Source organism: Scardinius erythrophthalmus (assembly GCF_964197995.2).
Source record: "Scardinius erythrophthalmus genome assembly, chromosome: 6".
Lineage (NCBI taxonomy): Eukaryota > Metazoa > Chordata > Actinopteri > Cypriniformes > Leuciscidae > Scardinius > Scardinius erythrophthalmus.
This window is the reverse complement of record NC_138226.1, coordinates 47,728,446-47,749,304: the sequence shown is the minus strand read 5'-3', so window position 1 is coordinate 47,749,304 and position 20,859 is coordinate 47,728,446. Positions and strand designations below refer to the sequence as shown.

Genomic DNA, 20,859 nt, shown 5'->3' with positions numbered 1-20,859 from the left:
CCGAGTCCTACGATACCAAACATGCTAGGTTTCACCTTACGGTTTGTGTAGCGTTGTGATTTGGCATTTAAAAAACATTTGGCTATATCTTCGAAAACCGCTTGTCCGATCGAGACGAAACCACCGTCAGAAGTTTGGAAACATAGGTCGATAGCTATACGCCAATGCCCAAATGCGAAAATATTGATAGTAAGGGGTAGTAAAATTCAATCAAAGTCATGTGTCAGTCATTTTTTACGTGTTTTTCATATAAATCTATAAATCCGAAGAGAATTGAGATATCTTCACCAAAATTGACACACATATGTATGGGCTCACTCTGAGGACACATAAAAAAAATTGTGGGACTGAGCCTCTTGGTGGCGCTATAATAGAACAAAACATGAAATTCCCATTGACTTTAATACAGTTTTGTGAAATAAAATGCTATACTTAACAAATGCATTGGTGTAATATTACAAAACTCAGAACATGCCATCAGCACCATCCCCTGAAGGTACCCAAAATATTTCGAGACAGCGCCACCTAGTGGTCAAAAGTTATAAAAAAATTCTAAAAAGGCTAATAACTTTTGAATAAATCTGGCTATTGAAATGCTACTGGTCTTAATAGATTCCTTGGGTCAAGCCGAGAACATAGATACCAAGTTTACCTTATTTGGCCGAAATTCCTGTCCGCCATCTTGATTTTCAGTCAAAACCTACTTTTTCAAACTCCTCCTAGACCGTTTGTCCGATTTTCACCGAAATCGAATCGTATCATCTCCAGACCGTGCCGACTAAAAGTTAAGGATTTCGTGTTGATAGAAGAAACCGTTTTCGTATAGCGCAGCAGCAAAGTTGAGGCATGATGCTAATAGCATTATTCAGGCTTTATCTCTGCAATGCCTTGACATATTGACACCAAACTTTGTATGTGTCATTGTCACTTCACTCTGACCACATCACATCAGTTTTGTAACTGCGCCACCTATTGGTCAAAAGTGATAATCCATTAAATCATATTTTTAATTATTGTTTCTATGTTTTTTCAGGCATTTTGCCTAAAATCCTCTTTAAATGTCTTTAATTGCTCATTGTTGCAGTTGGTCTGACACTTTCAGACATGTTGGCATGTCTTGTCGTCTTATTCTGCTTGGCCCCGGTAATGGCTGCTTGCAGCTATATTTATTATTATTATTATTTATTTATTATTTTTTTTATTTGATGGTTGTGTTTTATTTTGTGGTTTAATTATTGTTTTGTTTGTTGTGTAACCATGTTGATTGTTTGAGACAAATAATAAAGAAAGAAAGAAGAAAGAAACTTAAGTGACGAGTCACGCTGCTAAAATTCTGTGAACGTAAAGTCCGCCTACTTTGATTTGATTGGTCATTTCAAATATTCTGACATTGACGAGCAGTGACAGACCAATGAGGCTGAGATGAACACACACACACACACACACACACACACACACAGGCCTCTGTATTCTGACGTGCTCTCTGCTTGCAGCTGCGGATTGAGGAACGCGCTGATTATAACAGCAGGTTTCATATGTTTTGTGTGCAAAGGCAAGCGTGTATTTAAAGTATGCGCTTAATGGGCCAATGAAAAATAATGAAAACCAGGACATTTTCATCACTTTATAAAAAACAGCCAGGACGGCCAGGACAGGACGTGAAAACAGGACATGTCCTGGGAAAACAGGACGTTTGGTCACCCTAGCTATATCAGATGCTGGGGACAGTCTGAACATGATGGGAGCACTTAGGTACATCTCATCACTTGAAGAGAGGGATTCCCTGATCCAATCTGCAGCAGAATACTTTGTGAATGGGCGGACAAATTGGGCTCTCAGACAGTAAGTATCCATCATGAGAACCATGTAAATGCCTTACAAAGGAAAAATGTAGTAAATGGAAAGTTTGGTTGTGGCTAAAATCTCATTATGACTAAATGTCCTGTGACAGATTTGAAGAGGGTTTAAAAACTTTTGGTCTGATGGACGAGCTAAAAAATCATGCTGAAATCTTTGAGGACCTGTTTGCCAATGCGATCGGACCACTGGAGGCAAAAGATCTGACAACTCTTTTCGAAGTGGACTTCTCACCCCTTGGCAGCAACAAAAGGCAACTGGAAAATAAGACCATCTGTTTCTGGAGAGACTGGTTAGATGTAGGAAGGTAGGGTTTTTAGTGCTTTATCATTTATAGATTACAACCACTTTGTGGTAAAAAATTAATTTGCATTTAATGTGATTTTGAGTGAAACATTTTTGTTAAGTTAAATCTCTTTCCAATAAAAAAAATTAGCTGGCTTGAAAAAGTCAACATACTGAATCTTATATTCAATTTAAACCTTATTCTGCTTCTTTGTGTGTCTGTCTGAATCTGTGTGGTTACAGAAGGTGACTGCAATCCTTTGACACTGGAAATGGTGCTGCAGTTTGCTTCTGGAGCCTCATCTGTGCCTCCTCTAGGATTCCCCATCAGCCAAAAATCTAATTTTTACTTACATTTGGTCAAGACACCAGAATATTTCCAACACACAGAGGCCAACACATGCCTTATTGTTCTCTGACTTCCAATTCACAGTACCTACGAATCGTTTAGAACAGCGGTTTTCAATAGGTGAGGCGCGCCTCCCCTGGGGGGTGCCAAAGAGCCACAGGGGAGGCGCGACACGCAAAGAAAAAATAACTGTATGCAGCTCTATTGATATCGGTAATTGTGTGTGCGACGCGCACGCGAGTGTTGGCTTTAAAATGCGTCGTTTCCTTGTCCCAAGTCAACAGAAGTCAGCATTAAGGGAGGATACGGAGCCCGGGAAGTCACCTGTGTGAGTAAAAAAAAACGATCCGTGGCGACGGTTTTGCAATCTGTCCGCTCAGTTTATAAACAGTACTAACGAATTCTCAAACTGTTCCCTCGGATTAATAAACCGTTCCCACGAGTTTCTAATCCGCGCTCTCAGACTTGTTAACCGTGCCTTCAGTTTTTGCAATCTGCACCCACAAATTCATAAACCGTGCCCACGCTTTCGCAATCCGTTCCCACGTAGTATTGCGTGACGAGTTCATAATGCGGTGAATTCCCGTTCCCATTTACTTCACATGCCGTCTCATTATAGAGAGACGCGCGTCACGATCTGTGCACTGCCGCGTCTCGCGCTCGTCATGCAGCCAGATTCAGTATCAGTGCACCTTATGAACCATGGCGTTAACTTGAACTGCATTTCTGTCAGTGCGTGACTACAGCTCGTTAATAAACTATATACAGCTCGTTTTTTTTATTGATCCATTTCATACAATCCGTCTTCATTTGGCACTTCAGCATTACAATCTGAGTAAATGTAGCCGTGTAAAATGTAAGGGATGATGCCACCCTTATAGAACAATGTGCATTTACGTTTAAATTGTAACATATTTAATAGCATGGAATTACAGTGTAATTAGTGTTAGCCTATACTATCTTAGGCTTCTTCAGTGCATTAGGTGAGGTAATCTGATAATATTAGTGATTCTCATTTATCAAAAAACTAAAACTGGTACCGTTTTGGAGAGAAATTGGGTATTTTTTAATCTCTCTATTTAACCCATCTCATGGTGTGTGATGCTGAACTATCATATGAGTTTCTAAAGGTTTTTGAATTCTTTGCACAGTTATGAATATTGATATTTTATGTGCAACAATAGCATGCTCAGGCTCAGTGGCCTTTTACCTAATTTTAAATGTTTTTTTTTTTTTTTTCAAATACTGTAATATGATTTAAATGGTGATGAGTGTACTGATTTGATGCATTTTAAAAAGATGGATGATTGATATTCTTCAATCTTTCTGACAAAGAACAAAATATAATGTGAATTACAGTAAGTGCTATTTTTTTTTATATATATATATAAATTGTAGTGCACAGTGTTTATTATAAGGGGGTTGAATCCGCAGCTCAGTACTCACTACTCACTACTCATGAGTACTTTGAAATAAGCTACTTTTTTACTCTTACTCAAGTAGGTTTTTGGACAAGTACTTTTTACTCTACTCACACTAAATTTTTTGGAATGTAATGGTACTTTTACTTGAGTATGATTTTTCAGTACTCTATCCACCACTGCTGATTTTGTTCGAGATGATGTGCATCTTCTTCAAATGTGAGCTTAAAGCCCAGACACACCGTGCCGATTTCAGCCGTCATGTGTCGTCGGCGGTAGCCTGGTAATACCAGACTCTGCTACTTCACTTTGCTTCGTAGAGAGAGTCTGGAATAGCATAATAGAGAAGTGTTTTCTCTCTCGCGGGGGGGGCGCTTGTCTGAAGTTTAAAATCATTGGTTACCCGTAAGCCAATCACATAACGTTTGGTTATGGCGTGTGTTATGCGCATGCTCAGCCGCATTTAACTTCCACTGTAAACACATGTATGATGCAAAAACTAAACCATTGAGCGAAATACCGGAGTAAACATGGCTGTGAACGACTTTTGCAGATTATGTGAAGTAAATCTACGCAAGTACGCATCCACCACGGTACAATCAGCGTCTACGTCACGGCTCTCAGCCCGCCCTCTGTTCGTTGATTGGCCCGGCTGTTTTCAGGCCGGTGGAAAACTGAAAGATACGCTGCTATCTCAGACTGACTACAGGAGCGAAATGAAATTAGCGGAAGTAGGAAGTCTGACGTAGTCAGGCTACGTCGGCGGTAGCTTTGGCATCGATTGCACATGTTAAGCATGTTCTGTTGACTTGTGGTTAGGCCTACTGATGTTCAGTGATTTTAAAAGTAGCCTCAGTTAGGCCTGCATTTAGTTGGAAATTATTTGCTGTTGCAAAGAATCGTTTATGAATGCACTTTTAAGAAAGTTGTGGAAATAAAATAATATTTACATTTTATCAGTTGTTATTGAAACTCATCATTGCCTGGAACACACAAAAGATGGCATTTACTGCAGAGGCGTGTGTGGGTTTGGGCAGGCGGACGGGATTTTGGGGAAGGGGGGGCTCGGCTGTCCTTACCTACTCTAAGGGGTAAGTACCTACTCTACTCACCCAATTTGAGAACCCCTGAGAACCTACATGACCAAAGGTATTCTGCAGTCGCCAACTTTTTTATTCATGTAAGGGTGATAAAAGAAATACTTGAAATAATTCTCTTAACACTTATCCACCCTTATGCCATCTCAAACACACATTTTACTGTTATTGCATTTACTGTTATTGTTGTACTGTTCTTACCTTTAATGTTTGATATATAATAGCACATTTTGCTTCATTTACTCGATTTATCAACATCAGTTTTAATTCCTCTAAATTGAAAAAGTACATAACAGCAAGTTGTGATTCAAAACAGTGATGCATCTGACATCTAAATGTTTCACTGCATAAATGGAACAATAAAACCTGAATCAATTTTGATTGCATTTGTCTGAATCCTTTTTTCACATTGGAGTCTAGTAATCCTACTAAAAACATTTTGTCAGAGCATGAAATAGACAGTGTGGTATTTACCTGAAGGCATTTAATAGATTTGTTTTGAAGGGGGGGTCCCTTTGAGATAGTCAAGCATCCAGAATACATCAACATTTTTATCATTCTAATGGCGCGTTTCAAGAAAAAACACACTATCATAAATTGTATCTCAGCCATCTTGTAATGTGTTTGCAATTTCTCTGCAGCATGTCTGATACTTAGCAGTAGTATCTGAGATGGTCTCAATTGCCTGCATAATGTTTTGCTGCTGCTGATGGCTCAGATTGATTCTGGGTTGCTCCACAACTACAGCTGGAAAATGATCTTCGCCATCATCAGTCACAAGGAAGTTTTCTATGCCATGTTGTGCCAAAAGCTCTTGTAGAGTTTGTGTGCTGTAAGGATCTTCACCAAAAACATTGCTGATGGCTCTGCACTTTGTCTCCATGTTGGCAAGCATTCCTGCAGTCCATATTTGGACAGGTGTTTTATTGTTCTCCATTCTGATTAAGTGGTGATTCCATCCTTTCCTAAATAGACCCAGTCTCTTTTGTATCTCTGTTTTTTGAAAACATGGCGCTGCCCTGCGGTGGCGACATACAGCAGTGGCCGTGTGTGTCCGTATCTGTCGTGTTTGTTTTGTATCTCGTCTATCATAGCTGCGGGAATATAAGAGTATCACAATATTTAGTAATTAACATGGATTTGTTCAACACGTTGCTTATGAGCTTGCTTACTCTTGGGACTGTTGTGAACCATCGTCAAACTAACTCGTCTCGTAGACTGCAGTACAGCCGGGACTTCCTCATCCAATGCAATGGTTCAGCCCCGCGGACTCTTTGCGATGAAATTCCACCCGAGATTCGCAGATGTGGATCTGCTTGCCTCGATCGGCAAACGGAGCTCGGGGTGAAGATCTGCGGACGAGGCAGTGGAGCATGCGGAAGACGGCGTGGGCCTGTTGCCGGATTGCGGGTGACAGCAGCGGGTCGGGTGAGAAAGCGTGGCCGGAGGGGAGGAGTGCGACGGAGGCTACGCAGAGCTGGATTGCACCGCCTGCCACTTCCCTCGGTCATCCTTGGAAACGTGCAATCATTAAGGAGCAAAGTGGACGAACTGCAGGCAAATGTTAAATTCATACCGGAGTTTAAGAATGCTTGTGTTATAGCTTTGACTGAGACTTGGTTAAAAGAACATGATTTGGACCAGGATCTTGAAATAATTGGCACTGATCTCAACAGCATTGAGTATATGTACGAGGCCAGAGCTACACAGAGGGCAATGGCCATTTTGGCTAACATCACTCACCCATTACACTCTGAATTTTGCCTCCTACCATCAGGAGATATTTGAGATCATTCATACCATTAGCTGTTGGGTTTCTCAACAAACTATAGGTACATGTGTATTTATGTTTTTATCTACTTATTATCTCATGGTTTTATGTGTTTTGTGCGAATGTGTATGTGTTGCCTACTTGTTGTGAAACAAATTGCCCCTTGGGGACATTAAAGATATTTCAATTCAATTCAATTCTCTGGCAGGAAGACAATTTGCAGGGACATCTTTTGGACATCATCATCTGGATCAAGGACCTCAGAATCCTCAAGAGTGTATAACAAGTTGTAGAAGTACTGGAGCACATGCAGGAAAACATCTCTCCAAAGTCGCTCAATGCGCTGATTGTGAACAGATTCTCCTGTTATGTGACTCCTCCGTTCCACCCCTTGAACAAGATTCATGAAGAGGGCGATTTGAGAATTTTCCCCTCCATGGTCAGATCGCACTCGCGAAGGAAGGCCATAAAGACATGTGGCCTTCACAAACTGGGTCAGCACAGTGGAGGCACGGTTATTTGTGTTGCAGCTCAGGTAGGTTATAAGGCGAGATTTCCCATCAATGGCTCCATGTACAACAAAACCCCACCTTGTATAAAAAAAGGCATAGAAACAACACAAGGTTAATTAAGCAATAAAAAATAAGTGCATTCATAATACCTTAAATAGCACTAGTAGAGCTCCAAACCATAAATTAAGATGGGGCAGATCCGATTCTGGATCGTAGCGATAGATAATGATTTTGAATGAATGCTTGTGTTATAGATTAGCGGAGAGTGCGATATTGACAAAAAAATGATTTCTTGATATTTTTGTGGATTTTGTCAATAACGATAATAACACAATATTTGTAGTATATTTGTACTCTTATCATGAAAAATAACATTATTATAAAAACCGCATTATATTAATTTGTGTTGTTAATTTTAACCTTTAGTAATGATACCAGCTGACAGGTTTTCCTGTATGTTTACAGCATTAGTTGAGAGATTTATTTTTCCTTGAGAAAAATTAGCATGTAGCTACTGTACCTGATATTTATCCAACTTAATTGATATTGAATTAAGATCGGAATCAAATCGCAAGCTTATCATGAAAATCATTAAATTTGTGTCAAGCACTTAAAATAACAGTAGTCTACCCGTCATGTAAACATAACATGTTGTCACTAAACTTAATGAAGTTCTGTTTAGTTAACAATTGTTTTGACAACCACAATATTGTGATGCAAGGTTTTTTTCCTCAAAACAGATTTGTAAAAAAAATTTTTAACATAATTACATGTGATTTTTTTGTCCCGCTGTTCACACTTGCTAAATATGATTCCAATTAGATATGCACAAAAATTGGGTTTGGCCTGACAGTCTGAATAAGGCTTTTTCGACACAGGATTTATGCCGGAAGCCCTTCCTGATGTAACCCAACACTGGAAGTGCACTAACTTGTGCAACCCCAGTATTACTAGGGCCCTGTTTACACCTGGTATTAGGATGTGTTTTGGTCGATCGGATCACAAGTGGATTAGGGAGACAAATTCCCGTTTACACCTGTTGTTTAAATCCGTCTCTTTTTTCCACTTTCGACCACTTCTGTCCTGATTTCTTTGAGAGGAGGGTCTATGGGCGGATAAATGTATGGGCTTTTTCAGATCTTTCAGTCTAATGGATGAAATAAGCTCATGCAATGTACATATTGTAATGACCTGGCAGTCAGCGCTAGCAGCTGGGTGCATTATGGGTAATTGTTTGTTGGGAGTTGATTTATGCGTTAAAGCAAGATGGTTGTTTTTTTTTGTTAGTAAAGTTATGTGTGTTTATGTTTAAGTTAGTTCGGGTGTTCTTGGTTCATTTACTGCTTTGTTATGTAAAAATGTGGTTCTCACCGTCATGGAAAGAGATGTGTAAGATGGGGTTTTGCCTGTGCAGTTCTTAATCTGTGTGCTGAGTATAAAAGGAGTAAGATGACAGTACTGCCTCCTGCTGGTTTGAGATGCTGATGCTCCACTTGCAGAGATACTCATGGGTGAGCAATGTATGGGACATGAGTGCTCTTAGCTGGCGCTAACAATTAGCCAAGTAAAAGAAACATAGAGTAGTTAAGCTCCAGTCAGCTCCCACCTTTAATAACTTGCAGTTATTTCAATATGAATGACGGAATGAAGGAGAAGATTGAAAAACACAGAGAACAGCAGCTTTCGTTTCTGCTCTGACAGCCACAAGACCAGCCGAACGCAGGGAGTGTGTATTAGAAATCAGGAATGGTGAGAGAACATTGTGTTTGGTACGTTTTTCGTCTTCAGCCGACAAAGTTTAAATCCCGTCTGGCTAGAGCTCTAACCATAATGTTTACGCATTAGGAGTGTAGGAGGATAGTAGACAATGTTTTGTGGTTGTTCGAACACATTCTACCACATGAGCGTTTACACTATGAATGCATCCAGTCAAATGCTTTTTCAACTACCTCTGGAAGTGTTCAAAAGGAGACAGGGGTAGCTGCAGCTTGGAGTAATGGGCGTGGCAAGAGGTAGGGGTGTGGCAGGAGGTAGGGGCGTGGCAAGAGGTTTCTCATTGGGCAAAGGAGTTTCCTCCTGGCAACTGCGTTGGCCAATCAGCAGTAACCATAGTTATACGTCATTTCCTTTAGCTAAAAAAAATCGTCATTTCCTTTAGACGGAAAGAAGATGGCGGAGGTAATACATGTGCGATATAATTTGTGGTTCTCTTTGCTTTACATCTTTCAGCTTGGGTAATTATTTAATTGTTGTTGACAGACACATGTTACAGTGAGAAGAATTAATGAGTCCATTTGCATCGAAGACATCCGAGTCGGCGATTTATATCGATGTCCGTTCTGTGCTCTCAGTGTTTTTAGACCATGTGAATATCACAACATACACAGTCATTTGCAAAGCCACAGACTTCGCGCGGTTCGCCATGAACGTAAGTATGAGTTCAGTTGTGATATGCATGCCTGTTATAACTTGTTAAGGTTATAGATAATAACGTGAATGGTGATGTTACGTATCATAATTGGTAACTTATGACAAACATGTTTTGCTTTATATATGAATTTTCCTATTTTAAATTGTGTTTGATGTTTATGATTCTTTTAGATTTGATCATCTTTGACTGCCACTTGGAATGCAGACAAACCAAGCACTTTCACTGCTTCCACTGCTCAAAAACCCTAATTAAAAAGTCTGATTTTATAAAGCACATAAATATGTGCAAAGTAGTCAAACAGATGGTGCCTTTGTCTCATCAGAGTAGTGACACATCTCCAAAACCGGTCCAGTGTGCATCTTTGTCTCCTCTTAGTAGTGACACAGCTGCAAAGATGGTCCAGCGTGCGTCTTTGTCTCCTCCCAGTAGTGACACAGCTCCAAAGATGGTCCAGTCAGTTAGTTTTCCTGCTCAAAGTGACGACACCGCTCCGCAAGTGACCAAAACGGTGTCTTTTGCACCTCTTTCTGATGCCACCGATAAAACCCGCTTGAAATATGTTCATAGAAAACAGGGGCAAAGATTATGTTGTCCCCACTGTAATCTGTGCGTTTTAAAAAAAAACCTCAAGAAACATATACAAAGGGCACACTTGAATATTGAACCTGATATCACTGCACAGTCTCACCTTCAAAGTCAGTGTATTGACCCAAAAAATGCCGTTTTTGCTGTTGCAAAATCGTCTAAAGGCCCTTGTATACCCATTCATGTTATCAAAAAAACATGGGGCATTTCACACAAGGTGACTTGTGAACTTGATGTCTGCAATTCTGTAATGGATTTTAAAAAAAGAAGTGGCATGCGATCTTGTCAGTGTACACACTTAAAATCAGTGGATTACTGCAGATCTGATGCTGGAAATGGTGTCCTGCATGAAGAGGCTTTAAGAGAAATGGTACAGCACAAATGGTTTTCAGAGGAACGCAAAAGACAGTGCTTAAATGCTCAGAAAAAAGCTGAAGAACAAAATGTGTGTTTTGCATCCTGTGTGACTCTTGGTGGTCCATCATATATGCACTATGTGTCAGTTTTTGAGCCAAAAGTTTCATTCTATAACCGATTGGGAAGAATCATGGTTGTTTATAATGCAAAAAACAACACATGGCATTGCCCTTGTACTCGGCCAAGACGCTCCTGTATACACAAGGCTGTGTGCAAATGGTATCTTTTCCAAACCAACAGAAAAATGTTCCAAAGAGTGAAGAGCACAGAGGTGGAATTGACCTGTAAGACTCCTGTGTCCACTGGCAATGGACTTTCTGATACAGAAAAAGACTATACTGAGAACATTTTGTACCCTCCAAAAAATGAGGACCTCAAGAAAATGGTGCAGTATATCTTTACAAAGAAAACAATACCTTCTTCCTTACCCATCTCAGCAACCAATTTAGATGAAAAGGAATTCCCAAAAGTTTTGGTTCCAGATGAAATGCACTGTTCATCGTGTTCGGAACCCCTTAGTGATCCTTTGCTCATCTCTAATAAAGCTAAAATTGTCACAACAGTTGGAATAATTGAAGGTTGGTATTTATTTGTTAGTAGTAAATTCTTACTTCAATAATGTGTGTTAAGATTAGCTGCTTATTTTGTTTGTTTTTGTTTTTAGGTGTTGAAACCTATTGCAAGACATGCCCAGTGTGTGGACTTGCATATCGCTATCAAGAATGGAGTACTGGTGTGCATAACTATGATGACCACATCATACTCAGTTTGAAATTTTGTCTTATGCTTCGGAGTTTTTTGCAGGTATTGTGGATTGCTTTATTTTTTGCAGGTTGTCCAAACTCAGTCCTGAAGGGCTTCTGTCCTGCAGTTTAGCTCCAACTTTTCTTAACACACTTGCCAGGAAGTGTTTTATATTCCTAGTAAGAACCTGATCAGCTGGACCAGACTTTATTAATTACCGATAGGTTTGGAGCTAAACTCTGCAGGACAGTGGCCGTTCAGGAGCAGGATTGGACACCCCTGCTTTACAGTGTTTAATGTTATTGTCACAACAATGTCAATACCTAATTTTTCCTCTTTAGTCTCACACCGCTGTTGAAAGAGTCTGTAAAGCACTTTCAATATCCAATGGAGTGGTTTACCCAAGTAAAACGGTGCTTTGTGCTTATTTGCACTTTGAAGCATTAACTGATCACAACTACCAGTTTTCCTGCTTAAAGTGTGGATTCCATCCCTCTGTTGTTATCATGGATGCTCATCGAAAAGCAGCTTTTAGCATGCCAGGTATGATACAGATCTAATTAGAATTTGAAATATCCTGACTTGCATGTAACTTATTAGAATCAATCATCAATTGAAGTTTTGAGTTGAGCTGTCTTTTATTCATCAAATAATCCTGAAAAAGTATCACAGGTTATAAAAAATATTTCCCATTCTGTCATAATAAATTACATTTAGATCATGTGACACTGATGACTAACACTGAAATAATAATGAAATAAAAATAAATGACTGACACCGAAATCATTTTTGATGGTATATTAAAATAGAATGCCATAATTTTAAATTGGAATTTCTGCTCCAATAAATGCAGGCTTGATGATCATAAGAGACTTCCTTCAAATCATTAAAAAGTGATGTTTTATAAGTTTTGACTTGGCACTGTATTTGTAATTTTATTTTGTTAGTCAGTGAAATAGAAGAACCACCAGCAAACTTTGATGGACAGGTGGATGTGGAGGCTTTTTGGAATTCACTGCGATTGGAGATTATTGCAAGAGGTCTTGTGGAGAGTAAGTTATTTTATTCATTTGGATCAAAGTACTACACAGACACAGGTATTTGTTTTATCTGGTATTATGCCTAAACTTTTACACTGGGAGACATTACACATGGATGCAACATGCACACACACAGATTAGAAAAAACATCCCAGAAACACCTGCTATGAGTGTACCCCATGACATGATCTATTATTACATATTAATTAATTTATATTTATGTATAACTTTATTTTGTTGTTAAACTTTAGAAATAAAAGTGGAGTTATCACTGGCAACAACATTATGACTTTTTTTTTTTTTTTTTTTTTTTTTTTTGCAGCTGGAAACCCCAATCCTTTTGCAGTCAAACCAAGTTATCACCTTTGGGCGCCCTGGATTGGACCGAATACTAGGAAGTCTTGCTCTGTATTGAATACAGAATGGGAGAAAGTACATTCATCAAATCCTAATCCTGCATCTGAAGTTCCAGTAACTGAGGAAAGGCTTATTGATGAGCTGATGTCACTGAAGGTGTAGTGTTGTTTTGTTTACCTTTTTGTAACAGTATTCTATTGTCATTGTTTATTTCTAATAAATTCTGAGTTTTTTTGTTGTTTTAATTCATAGGTGGCTGCTGTCCGACAGTTATGTGCATCATGTGGGTTAGATAACAAGGGATCAAAGATGGACCTCATAATGAGACTGAGGAGTGAAATGCAAAACAGATCATCATATGACAAAATTTTTCAAAAGGTTTGGGGTGCATCAGGTTTGTATGCACAGATATATCTTAATTTATAATAGAAAACACACATTTCTTTATTTTTTTACTTATTTTTTTACTTTAAGTGCTGCAATCATTAATTTGAAACAATCTATCACTTAGGTGGCTGGGCAGTTGTTATGTGCCCCTGCGGTGTCGTTAACAGCATTAAAGTCCTGGTAAGAGCTGAAAGTCCAAGGGACTTCGCTGACATGTTGCTGTCCTGGAAACACCTTCCCAACATATCCATTTATGACTTTGCAAGAGGACTTTCCACTCATGCAAATCTCCGCAATCCAAACATGATTCCCTTCAGCCCACACGAGGGTCGGCTTTTGGAGCCAAATGATGCCAATATTGCAGCAGCAGAAGAGGGAAGACTTAAGATTTCATTGGAATGGCTCAAAGAGAAGAAAATGCCTGCTGATGTGAATGGGCATCCATTAACTGGCTCATCTGATCACTATGTACTTTCTGACAGATTCCATGAAAACAACACAAAGGATCCCCGTGATAAACTTCGTAAAATACAGCTTGTGCCTGAGTTGGCTGGAAGAGTTAATTCTCAGTGTGCGGAGCAGTTGTTTTCTCAAATGAGAAAAAACAATTACTTCCTAAATGTTATGAAGCCAACAAATCACTTGTTTCTTATGCGAAACCTGCTGCACCACTACAACGTTGCGATTAACACTAGGTTTACCGAACAGCTTACCAAGGCTGTTGGTTGCAGTCAGGTTGTCCTGGATGAGCATGGCCAAGCACTTGCAGGTAAACTTAATTTTTCATAATGCAATTTAATGTCATTATTTGTCTTCTCCAGAAATGTTATTTGACACTGGGGTTAGATGACACTCGCATGCTTTATTGCTAGGGACTTTAAGTAAAAGCACAGTCGAAATGGATGATGAGCCAAGTACAGACAAGGCGTCTGTGACAGGGCTGAAGGATGTAATTTTTAAGACCAGCTGGGAGCAACCATTCAGCGAAGAAAAGGTGATTGCTCTATGAAGGTTGAAATCTTAAAAGCTGAGGAATGAGTAGCCTGAAACATTTTGTAATGTTTGTTGATAATGTTTTTTGCTCTCACGTGTTTTGGACACAAAGCAAAATTGGAGTGAACATGTGTCACGTGTTTGTTCTACAACCCTGATGCGAGAAGTTGGTTGCAGTCAGGTTGTCCTGGAAGAGCATGGCCAAGCACTTGCAGGTAAACTTAATTTTTCATAATGCAATTTAATGTCATTATTTGTCTTCTCCAGAAATGTTATTTGACACTGGGGTTAGATGACACTCGCATGCTTTATTGCTAGGGACTATAAGTAAAAGCACAGTCGAAATGGATGATGAGCCAAGTACAGACAAGGTGTCTGTGACAGGGCTGAAGGATGTAATGCCCAACAAGACTGGCTGGGAGCAACCATTCAGCGAAGAAAAGGTGATTTGCTCTGAAATCTTTTAAAGGGATACTTCACCGTTTTTTCATATTAAACTGTTATTCCCCTAACTAAGACGAGTTGATGCATACCTCTCTCGTCTCAGTGCGTGCACTTAAAGGGATAGTTCACCCAAAAATGAAAATGCTGTCATTTACTGTCCCTCGAGTTGTTCCAAACCTGTATGACTTTCTTTCTTCTGCTGAACACAAAAGACATTTTGAAGAAAGTCAGTAACCAAACGACTGATGGACCCCATTGACTTCCATAGTAGGAAAAAAAGAATACTATGGAAGTCAATGGGGACCAGCAACTGTTTAATTACCAACCTTCTTTAAAATATCTTCTTTTGTGTTCAGGAGAAGAAAGTCATACAGGTTTGGAACAACTTGAGGGACAGTAAATGATGACAATTTTCATTTTTGGGTGAACTATCCCTTTAATCGCTCTGGCGCACGGCGACACTTTGAAAGCACTTCGACTCGGCGCAGTAAAAAGTCACGCTTATTAAATCCTCTCCCTCTCACTTCTGTCATTAGAACCAACGTGACTTTTTACTGCGCCGAGTCGAAGTGCTCCCAGTGCTATCCCGCCATACATTATTGTTATCCTTTTTACCCGCTTAGAAAAGCGCCACGTTTTATTTTGTCACCATACTTGGTCGTGTAACTACTCGTGTAACTGTATTTAAATAGGGAAAACTCTGTTTGGTCCCTAATGAATGAACTGGGCTAAGTTAAGTGCTATCGAAGTGTCACCGCGCGCCTGAGCGATTGAGTGCACGCACTGAGACGAGAGAGGTATGCATCAACTCGTCTTAGTTAAGGGAATAACATGGTTTAATATGAAAAAACGGTGAAGTATCCCTTTAAGCTGATGAAGGCTCAAGTAGCCTCAAACATTTTGTAATGTATGTTGACAATGTCCCCCCCCCCCCCCCCCCCCAAAAAATAGCTCACACATATTTTAGACACAAAGCAAAATGGGAGAGAACATGTGGCACGTGTATATTCTACAACCCTGATGCGAGAAGATTTTCAGACCTTGGGATTGGAACGCAATGTGGAGGCAACAGTTAGGATCATCTTAAATTTCTTTGATCCAATTTACTTTTCAAAAATGTTCCTGTTTTTAAGTGAAGCTGTGATATCTTAACAGATTCTGAATTGCTGTTTCAAGAAAATTGAAGACCTCAGCAAATTGCAGGTAAAATGTCATTGCTTGTAGCGTGAATAAAATGCAAAGAGCTATTATGAAGAAATGTGTATGTTTCTGTAATTAGGGCATCCAAGTCTGGACGTCTAACAGCTATGTGAATTCAACGCTGATTCCCCCACTTTGTGCAGATCCCATGTTACATATCCCTGTAAGCAATTTATATATTTTTTTTCCAACAGTAATATTGTAGTTAGGATTTGTTATTTTAGCATACATACTTTGGATTTCATTGACTGTTTCTATGTATTATTGCTATTGACATTTTATGTGGCATATATGTTGTAAGCATTCTTTCAAAGTGTCCAAAAAGATTTCACAGAGCAAAATAAACAATGTGCATCATTTTGTATTATATTTATTTTTGATAGGTTGATGCTTCTACAAAAGACTGCATTCTATTTCCATCTTGGATCAAGTCACACTGGATGCTTTGTGTAAGTCATGAAGACATTTTTATCCATGTCAAATTGATTTCTGTATTTTGTGTTTTTTTAACAACCATTTTCAGATTTTGCGCCCAAAGCTGAAACAGGTGTTTTTTCTTGATTCACTCTGCGCGAGTGGTCTGAGTGATGGAAGATACAGTCAAGTGTACAGGTCTTTTACATAGCTCAGTAGTTCATGTTCAGAAGTTCCAGTTGAACAGTTCTTGTTCAAATGTTCTCAGCTGCTGTATGGTGGTTCAGTTCTAAACCATTCAGCATTTTTCTTTTTTTCTTCATTTGTGACGTTCTTGTGTTAATGTCTGATGTGAATTATATGAGGTCATTAAAGTTTATTAACGTTGAAAGTACCAAAACACTAATAACCAATCAACAGTAAGGAGCGTACACAATCAAAATGGGGGACTGTTGTATAGTGTTCATAAGTTTAGCAGCAGTGTTATAAAGATAGGGGTGAGATACCTTTTGAATAGGGGCGTGTTTTGTTGATTTTGAATTTCAACATCATTTCTCGATTTCTAAAAATCACTTAATAGGAGGGTTGCTCAGACTGTCATTCCTGGCCATTGGACTGAGATCTCCTGTAAGGATCTTCCAGTAAGTTTTTGAATCATCACTTATTCTTTTAGCACAATTAAATTAATTGCTTTCTTGCTTACTTGCTTTTTTCCATTTCTTGATTTGCTTGCAAACCTTATCCAGGAGATTCCAATGCAGCATTTCTCCAATAATTGTGGAGTCTTTGTGCTCATGGTGAGTTTTTATATGACAGGAACATCAGTTTAATTTAGAAACCAAATAAAAAAAGGTCTTAACAAGTAGCCTTTGAATTTCAGTATGGCCTGTACATTTCTCTGGGGGTGGCTTTTGACTTTTCTGAGGTGAGTCTTCAGATCTTTGTTCTACACATTTTTTTTTTTGCAAGCCAGTATAAAAACAGAATTTCAAACATTGTAGTAATGTTGTTTTTTTTAAGGCTAATATGTCAAGAATAAGGAAATGGTGGTGTGTACTGCTACTTGAAGACTCGAGGTAAATTCTAATTCTAATAAATTTAAAGTAATGACATTTTAGCATTTTGTAATCTCTCTCTCTCTCTCTCTCTCTCTAGGTCTCCTACAGATCGAAAAAGGCACAGAAAAGATGCTGAGGTTGAAGGCTCATGTGAAGTCAAAACTGGTATGGTAAACAGTTTGAAATATAACACATGTAAAAAAAAAATCAAAAAAAGCCAGTGAAAATGATTTTTTTCATTATTTTTTTTTCAGCCATGGACCAAACAGGAGGCCTTGCTAATGTACTGTTGAATATTATTTCTTTTAAAAAAAATTCAAAAAAAAATTGGAGTCATGTAGTATTTTAAAATAGTTTTTCCATACTTTTATTTCCAGCTACCACCAGAGTTGCTCAGTCACATTCTTCTTGATGTTGTTTATGAAGAAGGAGACAAAGCCTTTCACACTCTGTCACTAGTGTGCAAAAAGTTTAATGAAACTGTCCACCATCCAGTTTTTCTTAAAAAAGCTCACTTTGCCTGGCTGGACAGTATGTATAAGTATTACTTTATGAAATGAACAAGTTAAGCTAATATATTAAATTCATTTTTTTGCATTACAAATTCATTTTTTCTTTTGTCTTGTAGGTATCGTTGACTGGAAGTCAGTCAATCTGGATGTGAGGAAAGAATACAGGGTGGAGTTTAAGCTCACCAGATGTGATGCCTGTGGATTCCTCTACAAAAACACCACTGGATATTGCGGCAGTGGAAAGAAGGGGGTCTTCATTGCGTTCTATTCAGACAAAGAGTTTGATGGCTTCTGTTCTATGGACTGCTACTACAGTATGAATCAGTAAAGGAATGAGTTTTGACTTAGAATACAAGCCTTTGATGACATTCTATTGACGTTTCAAAAAATGAATTGTAAAAATGACAATTGAATAAATGTATTTTGTATAAAATGGTGTTTGTTTTGCTTAATTGATTATTTTCACTTACAAGTTTATTAAACTGTTTTTACTTCATTTTATAATTATATGGTGAGTGTTTGATCAAACATGTATATATGCCTTTAAAACGCAAAAACACTTGCTGTACCATTATTATAAAAATAACATTACTTTTAGTTTGTATGTACTTTAAATGAAAGTTCAAACTAGCATGACTTTAATAGTGTCAGGAGACATTTTTATCTTAAAAATAATTTAATTTGTTTTTTAATGATATTTTTATTTTATTAGTTCAAGTACAGACATTTCAAGTATAATGCAATAAAAAAACCAAGATTAACACAAGGCATTGTAAATACAGCTCAAAATGTGTAAACCAGAGAATAACAGTAAGTATAAAATGCACATAATACAAATAAATGCAAAAATAAAAGTTTATAATATCAAGGTAGTTATAGATATTTTCAAAAACTTTGTTTTATGATCTCATGTTTGAAAGGCTTTCAAAGTATACTGTGAGATCAGTGTTATAAAAAGTAATATATCAGGGTTTCTTTTATTTTTGTCTTATGAATATAAAACTTCGCCAAAATAATTGAATTATATAATTTTGTTTTTCAGAAAAATATGGGTTTTGGAAACAAAGTAAAATGTCATGAGGTTCTAAATTAAGACAAATGTTTCTCATATCTATTTTAAAGTCAGTCCAAAAAGAAATAGAAAAAGGGCAATACAAAAATAAATGTTCAATATCTTCAAGTGATGTGTTACAAAAAGTGCATTTATCACAAACAATGTTTTTTAATGATTAATCCAATAAAAAGTCGCGGTGGTGATGACGTCATGTAACCCGCGCCATACAGAAGGTTTCGAAGTTAACGTACTTTTGAATGTATTCTTAATATCATCATTGCTATTTTTACAGTGAAAGAAATGTATTTGGTCTTGTATAATTATTTGTGTAGTTATAGTGATTAAGGTTATGGCTCGCTTTCATAGACCGAAAGCACGCTTTTATGTGGATCAGGAAGCTTTTCGCGTCCAATAGAAAATACCTCACGGCACGCCCCATTCCTCCTGGCACGCCCCATTCCTCGTGGCACGCCCATTGCTCCAGTCTGCAGTTACCTCTACTAGTTCAAAAGCTCAAAAGGTTTTAGACCATGTTTAAGCCTGCATTTAGCATCGTCCACTTGTGATCCGATCGATGAAAACATCTTAATACCAGGTGTAAACAGGGCCAAGGACACTCTCACATGCACTCACTCCTATGGGCAATTTAGTGTTTCCAGTCCACCGAACCTGTGTCTTTGTATTGGGGGGAGGGATGAATAGTGTATTACCTAATCAACCGCATATTTCCATCTATGTGCCATAAACTGTTTGGATGAGGAACATGGTAGACTCTTCTGGCAATGGCATTACTCCACCTGCGTGCAGTTGCGGTGGGATCGATTAGGGTAAGGGCTTCTCGGACCCTGCACCGCTGGACAAACAGCCAGGGGCGTAATTTGTGGGGGGGTTGGGGGGGAGATAACCCCCCCAATATTTATACCATGATCACATGAAAAATATGCAGAACAATTTTTTTTAACTATATTAAACATTACAACCCCCCCAATGTTCAAACCAAATCTACGCCCTTGCAAACAGCCCTTCTCCATGTAGCAGCCCCCTCATGATCTAAGAAGAAATAATAAAAGCACAATTATTTAATTTGACAGTATGGATGCAGAATAATGAATTTGACTTTCCTTTGCCTAACACACCTCATTCCTGTGTTGGGATAGAGACTGTGAAGTCTTCTGACATGCTGAATGAGCTCTTCCTCAGTCACTTGTCTTTGCAGTTTTCGTATAGGAATTCCCAGCTGTTTAGTTTTCCTATAAAGAAATGAAGATGAGCAGCACAGAGTATTGGCCATCTGCTTAATGGTGTGTCCCTGTTTCATTAGAAACTCAATGTGCTGATTTGAAACATTGTGACACCTATGACAAAAAGAAACAAAGAACAATTGAACAACAATTAACAGACACTGCTGAGGCCACACGAGCATTCATAACAGTGTGTCTCCACTGGTCGCTCTGCTCCACACTCTTATGAATGCCTGTGCGGCCGTGTGCATTTTACTTAATCTAGTACGTTTTCAATCTATTAAGTAGTCTATCTTTCTAAGTGTAATCTATTAAATGTAAAAATCACAATTTGAATTAAAGCTGCAAGCAGCATTTATCGGGGTTCAAGCATTTAAGGCCTTTAAGCACATAAGCATTTAAGACATTAAGTTTTATTTGTAAAGCTTTTAACCACTGAAATAATAGATGGAAAAGACCATTTACAGCCAAAACAGGCAATTTACCATAGGAAATATATGGTTTTCAAAGCTTTTTAACAGTTATAGCGCCACCTATCGTACGATCTTCATGAAATTTTACATGCTTGTTTAGACTGTTATGGTACATATGCTCACCAATTTTTGTGAAGTTCTGAGTTTTCGTTTAGGATTTATAGGCTTTTAAATGCATTTTGCCACGCCCATTTTCATTATGACCCAATATACCCAT

At 38.4% G+C, this 20,859-nt stretch overlaps 1 protein-coding gene across 2 annotated transcripts; it reads left to right on the top strand.

Annotated features, from left to right (window-relative positions):
- Positions 1 to 9,454: 9,454 nt before the first annotated feature.
- LOC308692731 (uncharacterized protein) lies at positions 9,455 to 17,364 on the top strand. Of its 2 annotated transcripts, XM_081369039.1 has the most exons (20): positions 9,455 to 9,470; positions 9,552 to 9,720; positions 9,894 to 11,303; positions 11,390 to 11,529; positions 11,811 to 12,012; positions 12,417 to 12,521; positions 12,832 to 13,022; positions 13,119 to 13,260; positions 13,378 to 14,022; positions 14,126 to 14,247; positions 14,359 to 14,461; positions 14,565 to 14,689; positions 15,642 to 15,761; positions 15,846 to 15,893; positions 15,970 to 16,053; positions 16,274 to 16,339; positions 16,885 to 16,945; positions 17,051 to 17,101; positions 17,185 to 17,229; positions 17,325 to 17,364. In XM_081369039.1, exons 1-17 carry the CDS (start codon positions 9,462 to 9,464, stop codon positions 16,921 to 16,923), a joined length of 3,720 nt encoding a protein of 1,239 aa, XP_081225165.1. In that variant the 5' UTR covers positions 9,455 to 9,461; the 3' UTR covers positions 16,924 to 16,945; positions 17,051 to 17,101; positions 17,185 to 17,229; positions 17,325 to 17,364. The 2 variants fall into 2 exon arrangements, with proteins under 2 accessions (XP_081225165.1, XP_081225166.1); XM_081369040.1 differs by lacking the exon at positions 17,325 to 17,364 and having other exon boundaries at positions 16,885 to 16,931.
- The last annotated feature ends 3,495 nt before the right edge of the window (positions 17,365 to 20,859 follow it).

Bases quoted from the DNA above. Each gene is read 5' to 3' on its own strand.
- LOC308692731 (XM_081369039.1), top strand. The intron at 14,023-14,125 runs GTAAACTTAATT...CTTTATTGCTAG, and splicing joins GCATGGCCAAGCACTTGCAG to GGACTTTAAGTAAAAGCACA. The intron at 16,054-16,273 runs GTAAGCAATTTA...TATTTTTGATAG, and splicing joins ATCCCATGTTACATATCCCT to GTTGATGCTTCTACAAAAGA.